This window comes from Protomyctophum parallelum (genome assembly GCF_964188405.1).
Source record: "Protomyctophum parallelum genome assembly, chromosome: 11".
Classification (NCBI taxonomy): domain Eukaryota; kingdom Metazoa; phylum Chordata; class Actinopteri; order Myctophiformes; family Myctophidae; genus Protomyctophum; species Protomyctophum parallelum.
This window is the reverse complement of record NC_139707.1, coordinates 28999751-29016155: the sequence shown is the minus strand read 5'-3', so window position 1 is coordinate 29016155 and position 16405 is coordinate 28999751. Positions and strand designations below refer to the sequence as shown.

The 16405-nt window shown below is 43.2% G+C and overlaps 1 protein-coding gene across 1 annotated transcript in view; it reads left to right on the top strand.

Moving 5' to 3' along the window:
* Positions 1–16405, top strand: part of LOC310866965 (contactin-associated protein-like 5) — a gene marked incomplete at both ends in the record, with an annotated part of 102429 nt that overhangs the window by 70245 nt on the left and 15779 nt on the right. The window contains 5 exons of the mRNA XM_083776759.1: positions 332–532; positions 7293–7449; positions 8682–8809; positions 10020–10190; positions 11963–12181. Coding sequence (XP_083632885.1) covers positions 332–532; positions 7293–7449; positions 8682–8809; positions 10020–10190; positions 11963–12181 — 876 coding nt within the window. The remainder of the gene's footprint in view (positions 1–331; positions 533–7292; positions 7450–8681; positions 8810–10019; positions 10191–11962; positions 12182–16405) is intronic.

Below are 16405 nucleotides of genomic sequence, written 5' to 3'. Positions count from 1 at the left end.
GCTGGGTGAATAGAATAGATTGATTTAATTATGTATTAGACAGAAATGCATACAGCATGAGGTGCAGTCATACATACATTTGGGCTAAAAGATAACACAAAACTTACAAAATATCTTCAACAAATATACAACACTATACAATTGTACACTACAGAGTAGAAAAGAGGGGGAGAGGGGGTGTGTAGACCGTGAAAACCACCAACTTTCTATAAGAGAAGTGAGTTCACAGTATAAATGTATAGGTGGGAAATGGTCATCAAAATAATTGATATACACCTTTACATGGTGTTAACGTGGAACTTACAGTATGTGGCCGTGTGTGTGTGTGTAGATGACAAGGTGTGGACAGTGCTGACACACAACAGCACAGCTCCAGTGAAGGTCCATGGATCCTCTGTCCAGAAGCCCTACGTTATGAGGTTCAACTACAGCGCCTCGCCGGAACAGCTGCGCGCCGTCGTCACTGGCTCCGAGCGCTGTCAACAGGAAGTGGTTTACAGCTGCAGGAAGTCCCGCCTCTTCAACACCAGAGGTACGGTGCAGAAAACTATACGGCTAGCTTAACCCGTTAAAACCGGGAAAGTCTGTGACATTTCTGTGTCAGCATCTGTGATTTTAACCACTTTAACCATTCTTTTATAGCCCACTGTACTTTGGCTACCGTAAATCCTCTTTTAGAAACGATTATTTGTCTAATTGTCTCAACCGATCCCGATACCGGGCTTTTATTGGAAGGAGGCTATATTTCTACTTTTCAAACTGATCATAATGAACAAATCACATTTTGGGTCAGTTAGAAGTACCCAGTAAAATGTACTGGGCTCATGTAGCCTATTGAAACCAAGTCCTCATGAAATATTAAACTGCAGTTGCAGGTGCTCAATGGTCATTTTAACTGTTTTTACATTATTGGCATAATGCCTATGGTAAATACCATAACATCAACACATCAATTTAACCTGAACAACCAATGTCATTGTCATTTGAAGCTGTATGATTCCCTGCTTTCATATGACATGAAAAAAATAAAAATACAATGGCAGTCCCTCAGTCAAATCTGGTCACAAATATACCGGTATATAACTTCAACTGAGATAGACTACCACAGTACTGTGGTCTATCTATCCTATTTATTTAACATTCAAATATATGTAAAGGCCTACAGTTAGGCTACTGACAAGTTGAGATGCAAATAATAACATAAGAATAACATTTATGATAGTCTATTTCATATAATATAAAATCAGAACAGTGCAACACTGCAGTGATCCAACCATAGACTGTAAAAATCCAAGGCTTCAACGGGAGAGAGAGAGAGAGATAGACGTGTTAGAGAGAGCGTCTCTCTCTCTAACGTGTGTTAGAGAGAGAGAGAGAGGTCCCGTTAGCAACAAGCTAACAGCATACCGGTACGTTCGTTCCATAAAACGACAGATCCACAATGCGCTCTGCGATCTGTCGTTTATAGAACGTTCGTTGCATGAAGGGCATATCTGCGGGCGTGCAGCACATCGTGTCACAAACTCATTACTCACTCATTGTAGTAGCCTAGTAGGCTGTGGGATAAATTTCACTTGCTTGGTTTTGTGTCACTTTCCTCCCTCCTCCGCAGTTAGACTGCTGCTCTCATTACCGTGAGGCCATGAACAGTGCTTATTGGCATTCTCTCCCGAAGTTAACTTTGTTGTTGTATTTTGTGCGAGCCGAGCACCGCGGCCACCGGCATCTGGACAGTGGACGCTGACGTGACAGGCACAGCCAGCCAGAGCAGCGAAGGTAACAGATATGGCACTTGAAAAAAAAATACACAAAGAAACCGACTAATAAAAGGAGGCCCGGAATTTATATACCTAATTCAACGCCATTCCCGGTGATTAATAGTTAATTTATTGGAGGATTTACGGTATTCAAAAATATCTACAAGCTCGTAGCTGTGCTATGAGCTTGTATATCTGCTATTTTTTAATCGTGCAATTTGTGCAAATCTGAGAATTATAAAATTTTTAACTCAAATCTTTGCTTCTGGCGTGGGGGTCCCTGGCACGAAACATTTTTTTATTTTTAGAAAACTGTTTAACACCTTGAATATTAAATTAATTTTAGGAATAGTATACGTTTCACTCAATGACTCAATATGGACCGCTCCCATCGCAAGTTGATGATGTCATAATGTCCATGTGTGGTCCAGCCCTCTAGAATGTATGTGCTAATAAAAACAACGTAATACTTACTACGGTTAATATGAGCATCAAAGCAATATTGTAAATAGGATCATAGATAAACCAATAACCAAATAGAAGATATTTGGGGAGATTACTACTTACTAGCTTACTTTCCACTATTTCACCTATTCTCAAGGGACTATCTTTCTGACCGTATTTACTACGGGAAGTCCCTCGGCTGCAATTCCCAGACCAGATCTCAGGCTCTTTGATATAGAGCCTCGGTTACATTTATAATAATATCAAAAAATAGTAAAAAAAAGTACATTGAAACCAGGTCAGCAAAAGAACCTGGCATCTGTCTAAATCTGTCACAATGAAAGCATGCGCTGCTTTTGTGCAACGACACATAGATATGCCCTTTGAGAAACAGTGGTTTAAGACCACGTCTTAATGTACTAAATGTACCCCACCAACACCACCATCCCCCTCCCCCTGACCTGTTTTGGTCGATAATCTGAGGGAGAAACCCACTCTGACCTCACTGAGCAGAATATAAACTACCTTACGCTCCACGGCTCTCATTATCATTATTATTATTTTCTCTCTTTTTTTTTGTGATAACTTGAAAGGCGATCTCCAATCTTGTCTCACGCGCATTCATCTTGGATTGCTCTGGGAGCGCCGTGGTGTCCCAGACATCCCGCGTTTGCTCCTTAAATCATGAAACATTCATGAGGTCTTGAATCCCCTCACCATTCCCAAGGTGCCATGTGTGCGCAAACAAACAAGTTCATTATCATGATCAGATCAAAGAGAGACAGAAAACAAGGGCGTTCTATGGCTCCGTGAACACGATCGAGATAGAGGCTGAACCGTGCCGCCCGTTTCCTCTGAATCTTGAAGGAGGCCAATGACTCTCAATCTCTCTTCCATCGCATTGCCGGGCACGTAGATATGAACCAAACGCCCCTTAGCCAACAGTACACAACACAACATCAGAATAATACATGATAATTGTTTGAATGACTTCTGTTTATTTTGTACAAAATTCCATTCAACATGTAAATAAGTGTAACCGGTGTAATCTGTCTCTCTCTGCGTTGTGTTGAATGGAGTATGGACAGACGGACCCAGAACTGTCTTTGGAAACCACGTTTTATTCTGACAAGGAATAACAACAGACACGTCTCCACGTTAGTTCTTAGTAGTGCAATGGCTCTCTCGTTCCATGACGGAAGTAAAGAAGGAACAGTAATACAACAAATAATATAACGTAACATACCTGACAAGGAATAACAACAGACACGTCTCCACGTTAGTTCTTAGTAGTGCAATGGCTCTCTAAACAGAGTGAAACAAACACTGTATAAATCGATTTGCAAGTACAATTCTTATTATGTTATACAGAGAAGTCAACAAAGACACCCACCTCGTTCCAAGACGGAAGTAAAGAAGGAAGAGGTGGAGGTGTCGCAGGACATTTATACAGGGGGCAAAAGGGGAAGACTTAAAGGGGCTGTGACCTCTAATGCACTATGTATTCCTATACACATGAACCATGGAGAATTAAGTCAGGTAGAAGCACTTATTTGTGTCATATTTTGTGTAATTATATAATACTGTTACACAAGGATTGCTATTGCTATTATACCATTACTACTACTACTACTAAAACAACCCAGTTGCGGGCATAGAGTTGTAAAGTCTAGAGTGGTACGTGGTTTAACGTTGTTTAATGCAATCACTTTTCTGCTTGGATGTATGGGCTATCATGGCCAGAAAGTCGTTTTATGCCACTCAGTAGGCGTTCCCGCATAATTTCCGGGTATGATGATGATGTCACACGCATACCCTCTTTTCATAGAAATTATTTCTATGATTTGAACACATTTTCCACCCTTTCCCCCCTTCTTCCGACATAGAGTTATGTCTCGCATGCATGTGCAGTTGTGTTTACCTCTGTACACAACCCTGTGCACAGGCTTGTGAGTCGAGCCCATAGGTCCAAACCGTTACCGCTCGTTCATGTACATGGCTCCAGCTGTGGTAAGCTGCACTACCAGAGCTGGCCACCAGAACTTTCGGGCTTCACCTTTCCCTCCCAGTTCTGGGGGCATGGGTTCCCATTAGTTAAGTTGTTATGTAAAGCGAAATATCAAAATAAAAATACAAAGTTCAATTAGGTCATTTTTTCATTTATTTACTGTAGCCTACTACGTACAGTAAATATTGGTAGTTGCCTGTTGTGTTTTTTTTTACTTGTTACTAAAGTGTAGTTGTTTCTTTGGGGATGCTTCCTAATGCTGTTTAACATTTTAATGTCACGGACCCCCAAATAATTATGTATTTGTCCACGGACAAAGATTTGTGTAGTTACAATGTTCCAAAATATTCCAAATGTTTCACGTTGTGAGCGTTGTAGATCTACAGTATAGGTTTAAACTGTGGTTCAACTGATTTTGATACTTTATTAAGTCATTTTGCTGGAACCCCCATTTGTGTAATCATATTAGTCACTTCTTTTTGGGCTCGTTTTCGTAGACCTGTCTGCTGGTCTTTTCCCCCACAAATCGGGCAGCATAGCTGGTGAGTCACCACACCATTCCTCTGCGCCCTTCCTTATGACCAACGACAACAGAAGCAATATTCCCATGTTTGACACATCCATAAATTTCGTCAGCAACAGAGTGAGATGAATAAACATTGTGACTCGAGACACGAACCACTCCAGCTGCTGCACTGTATGAAAGATGTAGCACATCATTCAGAGCTAGAGAAAGTGCCGCGGCTAAGAGCTGCACCTGTAGAATCATGTGTTCCCAGCTAGCCTGCTGGCTTCACAATGACAACCAGAAACTTTGCTCCTGTGTGACACCTACAGGTATACCAGCTCCCTCTTGGCAAGGAACCTGTCTCTACAAAAACAACGCATCCTCACCCCCGATACGGGTGACTTCTTTGGATGGATTTGACCAAACGTCAAGCGTTTGACTTTGGAAGGGGGTACCCTCGACAGCACATGTTGACTAGCGGGGATATGAGTTACGATGCTGTCCCTATCCAGTCAAACGTTTGACATTTGGTCACATTTGTGTCAGGAAGTCACTGTAGTCCGTTTGGGGGTGTTGATTGTGTTGACAAAAAAAATATTTTTAACATTTTAAGTGCTTTTCATGTATTAAAGACAGGACAGTATAGAGTGACAGGAAAGCGAGAACAGGGAGGAGATTTGGTATCCAACAAACCAGGGATGCCACAGGACACCTGGTTAATGCATTCAAAGCAGCAGTGACCAAGGGCATGGCACCAAGGGCATGGTACACCCCTGTCTGTCCAAAAAAAGAATGGACAATGATCCAAGCGTCCTCTTCTCCCTCCTGGCCCCCAAGCTGTGGAATGACCTCTCCCCTCATTAAGGTCTCTTTTTCCGTTGAAGTGTGAAAACTCTTCAGACTCGACTTCATCACCAAGCACTCTGTATTTCCTTGTTGCTGATGTAGACGCTAGCTCTGTTATCCAGATAGGGGGGTCCACTCGTAAATTCTGACATCCCGGCATTATTCCGACCTACTACATCCCGACATTATTCCGACTAGGTGGCTTTGCGTGCGCTTAGGGTTAGTAATGGGGCGAGTCAAACCAACGTGACATTGGACCAACGCGACGTCGGAACAATGACACGTTACCTCCAGACGCATGTTGATTGCTTGTTCACGTGCTATTATTTAAATATCATATTTGCTTGTTCACAGATGCAATGTACTGTATATTTTTGAGATTATTTAGACAGATGCTATAGATTTGATAGTATGGTATATTTGTAGCACTTACCGATAATTTCTTTCTTGGCAAATTAGGGCGGCCAGGTTGAACGGTTAAATAACAATGTGTAGCCTACTAGAATACATTTCATATGCAGGACTGACACAAAGACACCATGGCACTTGATGGTACAATACGTGCAGCAGAATGGTGCAGTGGAATGAGCGTAGGTCTTTCCTCTGCTAGTCTCGCCACTCCGTCTAATGCAGGCCAGGGTCACATTGCGTGACGGATGACTGAAGCCACGTCAACCACTTAGGCATGCGGGAGGTAATGAGGCCTGCCTGACTGGCATCGCCGAGGCCTCATTGACACTGACAGACACCCTGACATGAGATGCCAACCGATAGCCCACCCATGGCTCTGATTTCACACGCTATGCTCGCTCTGCCGAAATGACCCTCCAGGCAATTAGCGGAAGCCTGAGTAGGGCAGTGGATGACTTTCTGTGGCAAGCAGGAAGAGGATTATCTTTTTGAGAAAAATTTGAGAGCCGGCGAAGAGTCGTTGTTTGCCAGCAATTTATATTTATTGTTTGGGGTTAAACGCGGCGGGCCATCTTAGCTCACAAAACAAAATGAAGACGTGTTGAGGCTTAATCTGTCTGCTGTATGCAGTGTCACAGCATCCGTCCAATACAACACCAATGAAGGAGAATGGGGGAAAAAAACACAATTCTCTTTGGGACTATGGGAAACATTTCCATCAATGACCTTGACGTAGTAGGGCGTAGCCGCTGGCAGGCTCACGGGATGTTGCAGAGGATTATGATTTGCCTTTGGGACACTGCTACAGATGGTCCACCCATATGTCCTTATGGTTGGACCAAGCTAACATTAGTGTTATTGGTACTGTCCTTATGGGTGGACCAAGATAACGTTAGTGTTATTGGTACTGTCCTTATGGGTGGACCAAGATAACGTTAGTGTTATTGGTACTGTCCTTATGGGTGGACCAAGATAACGTTAGTGTTATTGGTACTGTCCTTATGGGTGGACCAAGATAACGTTAGTGTTATTGGTACTGTCCTTATGGGTGGACCAAGATAACGTCAGTGTTATTGGTACCTTCTGTCTTGGTGGGTGGACCAGGCTAACATTAGTGTTATTGGTAGCCTAGTACCCTCTGCCCTGATGGGTGGACCAGACTAACGTTAGTGCTATTGTTACAGACTAACTATACTTCTACTTGCAATGCGGCTAATGTTAGTGTTGCACTTGCTACAGAGGACCAGGTTGTAATGTGATGGGTGGACCAGGTTGTGATGGGTGGGCCAGGTTGTAATGTGATTAACTGTTATTACAGACGGTACTCCTCTGTCGTGGTGGGTGGACCAGGGAGGAGAGAGGAGGACCTACTGGGGAGGATTCCTGCCTGGAGTTCAGCAGTGCTCCTGCAGCCTGGAAGAGAACTGCATGGATATGAACTACTTCTGCAACTGTGACGCCGACACTAATACATGGTAAGTAGCAGTAAGCCTTGCCGAGCCTATGTGGAGCCTATATCTTCTGTTTCTGTAGTGTGATGCTGCTTACATCCCCCAGCCATGATGTACAAGTACACCCCCTAGACATGACACTAGTACAGTGTGTCACAAACAATTATTCCCATACAGTGTAATTTGGTTCAATTTTTACACTCTAGAAGTTATGGATAAATGAATACTGAAATGTTTATTGTAATGTGCACACACGCACACCAACCACAGTTAATGGATAAACCACTGCAGCTAGCTGTCATGCCAGCACCAAACTATGAGTGTTTCAATGTGAGAATTATTTTAATTGCACTGTACTCAGGAGGCATTTAAAACATATTTTATAATGCTATTCTGTTGGGAGTGAGATCACACAAATTATACAGCCATACATACATACTTCCAACTGTGAGACGCTAGAAACAGATCAAACTGAGCAAGTGATTAAAGCGGCACTATATGTATCTTTATTTGAATGAATAAAATGTAATTCTGTCCATTCTGCATGGTAGCTATAGTATGTTGATACACTATAACTTTTGTTGAGACATTTAGATAGTATCAAAGGTCATGTCATGTCTCACCTAGACACAGGATCTGACACAAAGTTTGACCTGATAGTTGATATTCAATTTATCCCCTGAGCAAGCAGACAGGCTCTATTAGCTCAATGGTAAAAAATAAAATCAACACATGCGCAGGAAAACCAGGTTCAAATTCAGAAAAGTAATCAAGTGGTTAAATTCTTTCATTCTCTGTTTTTACCAGTACCTACCTGGTTATAAATGACATGTTGCACAAATTTGTCTGGTCATTAATGTTACTACTAGTGGCTTAGTGTGCAGTGTTTCGCTGCAAAATGATTGATTGTAAACATTATGATTTCAACACATTACGATCAAACTAATCATGGTTCCAAAGCACCCCAATTGAATCTACAAGCATTGACTAAAGACCCATCACTATTTCATATACGTGCATGACATTATTCTACAAATTTTTGCATGCTATATGCTAATCCTTACCTCTATTGCATGCTAGTCCACATTGGGAGGAACACTATTTGCATATTTTCCACAGGCAGTTGTCTGCATTGTGATAGATTGTGCCGCTTTTAATGTGCTTACCTCACGTTCCAGTTTTAATGCAGACGAATGGATTCCTTTATCTGTACTCTTTGAAATTGAGAGTGGTCTCTTTTCTTGTTATTTTTTCAGGGCTAATGACACAGGCATCCTCTCCTATAAAGACCACCTGCCAGTGAGTCAGATCGTGATTGGAGACACCAACAGAACGGGTTCCGAGGCTGTGTACCTCGTGGGCCCTCTGCGTTGTTATGGAGACAGTAGGTGATCACTTCTATTTTGGAGCTTATGGGATGTCGGCTGTAAATAGTCACATCGGATGGTTGGGTTCCATCTAGATCTGAGACAGAGGGGAGCTCAGATGCTCTGTTTGCTTTCTGACACTTGCACTGCCTGCTTGTGGCTTTGTGTCTTTGTCTGGTAGGCTCTGAGGGATGAAGCCTTCTTATTTCATTTCTTGCTCTACTTAAAAATATATAATTTATCAATTTATTAATTCACCGTCAGACAGAATTCTGTCTTGATTGTGCATAAAATATTACAAAAGAAGACGTTTTCTTATCTTTCTTATTCTTCTTAAAATAAATTAAATAATAACTACATTTATTAATTCACTGTCAGACAGAATTCTGTCTTGATTTTGCATGTTTTCACAAATGATAAAAGAATATGTTGGCAGTGTTCCCACTGTCACACTGTGCCAGTTCTGTTAGTCAGAGTCTTAAGAGTTTCTGAAGACTCTATTATTGTCTTAACTCGACTCCAGACTAGTATAACCTCTGTACAAATGATTCCACCTCCAGTACTATTAGATCCTCTGACCAATTACTTCTGTCTATTCCATGGATCTGCATAAAATTCAACGTTTGATCTTGCCTTCTCGAATGCCCCAAATGCTAAATGTTAATTCAAAATGAAATGAGTGACTTGAACATGCATGCACACAATGCATCGTGATCACAATGCATTGCGAGTGAGCTTGTTGATCAGCTATTTTAGCTATTCATCGTGGAATTCGATTGCTGTCGGGCAGGAACGTTGTATCTCTATAATTATGCTGTATTTTAATGCCGTACTTCATCATACAAGAGTGTCATAACAGTAGTTGGAAATAGCCGATCTGCAATCTCACAATGCGATGTGACGCGTTGTGAGCTTGTAGATTGGCCAGCAAAAATAAATAATAATAATAAGGGTAATAATAATAATAAAGATTTAAGTGAAATTGAAAATGGTTAAGTGTCTGGGGATTTTATAGATATTTAGGACGAGCTATGACAAAAATAATTGGAAAATTGGATCAATTTCCTGAAAAGTAACCGTTGTGGACATAATAGGCTACCGTATACAAGGTTTCCATCCAACGTCGACCACATGTAGGGCTTAAGTGCTCAAAGAGTCTATAAATTGCATCCTCCTACCAATCCATTTCCACTTTAATGTACCTGTCATAACCTCGGCATGTTTCAGAGTGGATATGGAACGCTGCCTCCTTCTACCAGGAGTCCTCCTACCTGCACTTCCCCACCCTGCAGGCTGAGCTGGGCTCTGACATCTCCTTCTACTTCAAGACCAGCTCCCCCTCAGGAGTGTTCCTGGAGAACCTGGGCCTCAAGGACTTCATCAGAGTGGAGCTCAGCTGTGAGTTCAAACATTCACCACCTATACTGTACCGTAGTCTACTGTACTACTGTACTACTGTACCGTAGGCTACTGTACTACTGTACTGTAACTGTAGGCTACTGTACTACTGACTACTGTACTGTAGGCTACTGTACTACTGTACTACAGGCTACTGTACTACTGTACTGTAGGCTACTGTACTACTGTACTACTGTACAGTAGGCTACTGTACTACTGACTACTGTACTACTGTACTGTACTAATGTACTGTAGGCTACTGTACTACTGTACTACTGTACTGTACTACTGTACTGTAGGCTACTGTAATACTGTACTACTGTACTGTACTACTGTACTGTAGGCTACTGTAATACTGTACTACTGTACTGTACTACTGTACTGTAGGCTACTGTAATACTGTACTACTGTACTACTGTACTGTAGGCTACTGTACGTGCTGCGAGAAGAATTCAGCCATCAAAGGAACCAAGGATGTGCACACTACAGTACACACAACACGCACAAGCATGAGGACAGTTATTTGTGTGTGCGTGTGCGCGCGTGTGCGTGTGTGTGTGTGTGTGCGTGCGCGCGTGTGTGTGTGTGCGTGCGCGCGTGATGTGAGTATGAGCGTGTTTGCATGCGTGCGTGCGTTTGCCGTGTGTGTGTTCAAAGGAAGCATTTTTCTGATGGAAATGCTAGCTGTGGTTGACATTCAATTTCCGTAGAATGGGGCTGTCACTTTGTGAGCTGAATAATGTAATCCTAATGACAACATGAACGGTATGTTATCAGGCTGTCACATGAGGGGCTGAAAAGCTCAGGGTAATTTTCCCTCTGAGCATGTAATCAAGTTGAGGATATCGCTGAATCGGAAGAGAAAAGGCAATGCAATAAGCAATGATCAACCCCTCCTCACACACACCACCACGCACTGATCAACCCCTCTTCACCCTCCACACCACCACGCACTTGCAGATTTATTTTCGGATGCGTGATTGTCACACCATGCTATACACTGCCAGCATCCAGGGGAGTTGTAAAAATTCGGCATTAGCAAGTGCTGGGTGGCATTTGAGGAAAAATAATTCAAGCAAAACAGTATTTGCTACTATCAAAAACTGCAATTTACTCATTTGTGAAAGACACTTCTGATTATAAACATTCATCTAATGTAGCGTTTCTGCCTCCTTGCTTACATGAAATCACACAGGAACAACGTCGGTGCGTCTAACACTCTCAGCCATTTCCATTTGCATCGGCTGTATTTTTAGTCACCCAAGAGGTGCGATATGTAGGGCAGAAATAGAATACATTTGTCATAAACGGTAACAAAATGTGTGGGTTTTGTTGATATTTTTCATCAATTATAAAACAAAGCGATAAAATAATGTGATGAATGCGATAATTTATACTGTAGCACCTCTTCTGCACAAATAGGCTGAACAGAGGTATTTTTGCTCTTTCTGAGGATATTCAGAGCGATAATGTATTAGCCCCCCAACCCCCACTCCCACCCACCACCACCACCACAACCACCCCAGGTTCCTGCGGCTGGGGTGGGGGAACGTTGTGATATATTGACGAGCTGTCAGCCGAACCCCTCATGAATCCATTCAGGTCATCAAGCTCTCCCAGCATCTTTGTATCGCATTGCAGCGTCGGGGGAATGATATAGTACAATATAAAAAAAGAGAAGCCAGTATCGCGTTTAATCTGACCCGACTGTCTTCTCTTTCTGCCCCCCACAACCCCAACCCCCTCCCGCACCGCCCCTCCCCCCCCCCCAGCTCCCTCAGTGGTGACCTTCTCCTTTGACGTGGGGAACGGCCCGGTGGTCCTGGCCGTCAAGTCCCACTTGCCGCTGAACGACAGACAGTGGCACTACGTGAGGGCCGAGCGCAACGTGAAGGAGGCCTCGCTGCAGGTGGACCAGCTGCCCCTGCGCTTCCTGGACGCTCCGTCTGACGGACACCTCCGCCTGAGGCTCAACAGCCAGCTGTTTGTGGGTAGGTCCCTGACCTCTGGGTAGGTCCCTGACCTCTGGGGCCCTCAGCACTGAATCAAGGCCCTGTACTTGACGCACGTACGCATGCATGCATGCTCATGTGTGTGTGTGTGACAGCACACACACACACACACACACACACACACACACACACACACACACGCACACACACACACACACACACACACACACACACACACACACACACACACACACACACACACACAGAAGATTGAAACAGGTTGGGTCAAATAACATATTTGTATTGAAAACAATTGTGTCCCCTTTGAGTTGTGTTTGTGCAGTTATTCGTAACGCTTTTCAACATTAAAGGACCCCCAGTTTGACAGTTATTTTAGTCTCTGTGACCCCAGTCTGCCCTGTCCTGTGTTTATTTTACTCTGAGGGTGTACAAATGGAACCAAATGGACCCTCACTGGTCCATATGGTTCCAGTTGAACACCCTGGGGCGGTAGTGGCTCAGGAGTAGAGTGGCTCAGGGGTAGAGTGGCCAGTAAATCGACCAGATGGTTACCGTGAGGTTTCCAGTTCGATCCCGTGCTCCAGAGTTAGAGTCGAAGTCTCCTTTGAACCCCTAATGTGCAGGTTGGTGCCTTGCAAGGTTTCCTCCGCCATCGGTGTATGAATGTGTGAAATGGTTGAATCAATTGCACAATCTATGTAAAGCGCTTAGGACAAAAGCGCTATGAATAATTATATGATTAGTCTGCTACATTTACTATGAGGTGCAGATTAATACCAGTAGTTAGGAGTTAGGAGGGTCTTGACACTTGGACTCCTAGACTGGGGGAGCCGAGGGTCATTCCTAGACGGCCTGGCCTGTCTACCCACTCGGCTGCACTCACCATTGGCGACCTATACGGTCATACTGTATGTGTCGTAAATAACCATGTACCTCTTGAAAATCGCAAAAGCGTCACCTTAATCGGCCTTTTGGCTGAACCGGCTGGATTTTTTTAGATCACGTTATTTCTGGGTTTACTCTTCTTAGGAAGTCCTAAAATCACTCACATGTTGCGGAAGAGCACCCTCTATCGTAAACACTGAAAACACAAATGACGAACATCATAGGCGGTTTGCGCCTCGGATTACTTACTTTAGGATCCCAGTGGAGCATACTGTAGGCCATCTACGACTCTTCTTCATCCAGCACGGCTTTGGTCTGTCCTTTCTGCCTCCCCGCAACTGGTTCCTTGTCTCTTCAGCTCCACCTCAGTGTCCCACCTCCAGGCGCCTTGGATTGAAATGACAAATGTATTTGTCAATGGCAGTGAATGAGTTCAAACTGTATAGTGTTTTGGCAATTATTTGTGCACATGGAGCAAGCGCTGTATAATATTGGTTCACCGGTTCACCCTGGCGCCTTTCCAACTATTATAAAGTTTTTAGTGTTTTTGGGGTTTCTTTCTTCATAAATTAATGCCCTATTTAATCATACTACAGTGTCACACAAAAGCACCAACGGTAGCCGATCCACTGATCATCCCTGTAGGTACTTTCACTATTTTTAAATTTGAATCCTGCAAGTAACAGTTTTGGACATGAGGTTTCCACCCGGCAGAGACGATTAAGTAGACACTATTTTAGCGACAGATAATGCAAACTCCTTGGCTAATTCTGGGTGAGCGGTCTCCTAAAAAATATTCTCTCTTGGAAACCATAGGCCTCATAGTGGTATAGTAAACCTGTGAAATATTGTGAAATCTTGCAACAACAACTTTTTGGTTTACTTTGTTTGGTATATCCATGTTTTATTCTAACTATTAGTGACTCCAGGTTATTCAAGTCAGCATTTATGTGCAGGAACAATAACATTGTGTTACTAGGGCTACTTACTGTGAGCCTTATAATCCGCAGAGTGTTTGCCAAAGGTGCATGGAACATAACTATCTCTATCTACAAGCTCGCAGTGTAACGTGTTGTGAGGTTGTAGATTGTGGAGTCTAGAGGTTCGAATGAAATGATTTGCAGCCTGTGTAACTAGTTCAGGCAGACAACTCAGCGAAATTTCCTTTTAATCTTCTCTGCCTACCTGCTCATTCCTGGCTTCACTCCTGCTGTGCGGACGTGCGTCGCTGCTGCCTCCCTGCCTCGCTTGCAGCTAACCTGCTGCTCATGAAGTTTTGCAAATCCCACCGCCTCCCCAGCATCCGCCTGTAGGCTCTGTTTCTAGATCCCCCTGCATGGGGGTCTTAATTCATTCCCTGTAATTCTATTTGGCCTATAACTTAATTTATGTTAATATTACAGGGAATGAATAGGGACAGAGCCCTGACGTCAATCTATATGCTTCATATATCTATGCTCAATTATGCTCAATAAATATACTCTAAATTCATTCTAAGAGTTGTCTGACTTCTAGCAGTAAGACGCCCTGAGGTCACATGCACGCATCCGCCTGGGTAACGACAGACTGCCGGGCGCTTTGGCATGGGGGGTCAGATCAACATTTCTGTCAACAATTCTGTGGAGCGTGTCTTGAGTGTACAGGGTTTGATGAGGTCAGATCAATATCTGGAATGTCAGAACAGGTCAGCTCCATATATGGAGATCTAAGGGTGGCAGTGGGGGCAGTGTATTGAGTGTACAGGGTTTGATGAGGGCCCAGGTAGGGCTGGGCTTTAATTTTCTAACATCGGCGTCTGTGCCACTCTGCATGTCAACCACACTGCCTAGATAGGTAAAGGCTTCGACTTCATCCAATGCCTCGCCATCCAGTGTGATTGCGTTGGTGTTGGCTGTGTTGGTCTTGAGGATGTTGGTCTTGCCTTTGTGGATGTTTAGTCCCAGTTGTGCCGAAATGGCTTCCACATTGTTGGTCTTCTCTGCATCTGTTGTTGGGTGTGCGACAGTAGTGCCAAATCATCTGCATAGTCCAAGTCGTCAAGTTGAATACAAGGTGTCCACTGACTGAATTCCCTACCTTCTCTGTGTCGTGGAGGTCTTCATTATCCAGTCAATGGCATTACTAAACTAAACTAAATTGGGAGATTTTTTTTTAATATACTGTGTGTGTGTGTGTGTGTGTGTGTGTGTGTGTGTGTGTGTGTGTGTGTGTGTGTGTGTGTGTGTGTGTGTGTGTGTGTGTGTGTGTGTTATATATACACACACACACACACACACACACACACGTTTCTCTCATTTAGATTTAACTCTAAATTTGACACAACTGAGCCAGTTACTGCATACTAACAGGAATAGAATAATTTGCATCAAAAGTTTCTCTCGCTGTAATTAGAGTTCTAACTTCAGTAAAAATATAGGCTGTGATTCTGTAGCATCACTGCATGATGGTCAACATATACGACCTAACGTTAGTGGATATTCCACCATTATTTGCATATTTACTTTTAATGAGGCCTTGTTCACCCGGGCGCTTACAGAGTCGCAATTAGATGGATTTAAATGAAGTCAAGTCAAGCCTGTCAAGTGAAATATAAATAAAGCAGTTATAGTTATGCTAGAGGGTAGGGCCATATAACAGGCTTTATGGGTGACTATTCTGACTAATGGCCGTCGCTCTCCCAGTTAGGGGTGGAATCTCCAACATTGAACCGGAATCGGTTCCATCACAATTTGGAACCGTTTCTGGAAGCGGTTTTATCACATTGTCAGAGCTGGTATGTGGACTATATGTCTGTTATACCATTACAACACCAGTGGTATGTGGACTATATGTCTGCTATACCATTACAACACCAGTGGTATGTGGACTATATGTCTGCTATACCATTACAACACCAGTAGTATCTATGTGGACTATATGTCTGCTATACCATTACACCACCAGTGGTATGTGGACTATATGTCTGCTATACCATTACACCACCAGTGGTATGTGGACTATATGTCTGCTATACCATTACAACACCAGTGGTATGTGGACTATGTCTGCTATACCATTACAACACCAGTAGTATCTATGTGGACTATATGTCTGCTATACCATTACAACACCAGTGGTATCTATGTGGACTATATGTCTGCTATACCATTACACCACCAGTGGTATCTATGTGGACTATATGTCTGCTATACCATTACAACACCAGTGGTATCTATGTGGACTATATGTCTGCTATACCATTACACCACCAGTGGTATATGGACTATATGTCTGCTATACCATTACACCACCAGTGGTATGTGGACTATATGTCTGCTATACCATTACAACACCAGTGGTATCTATGTGGACTATATG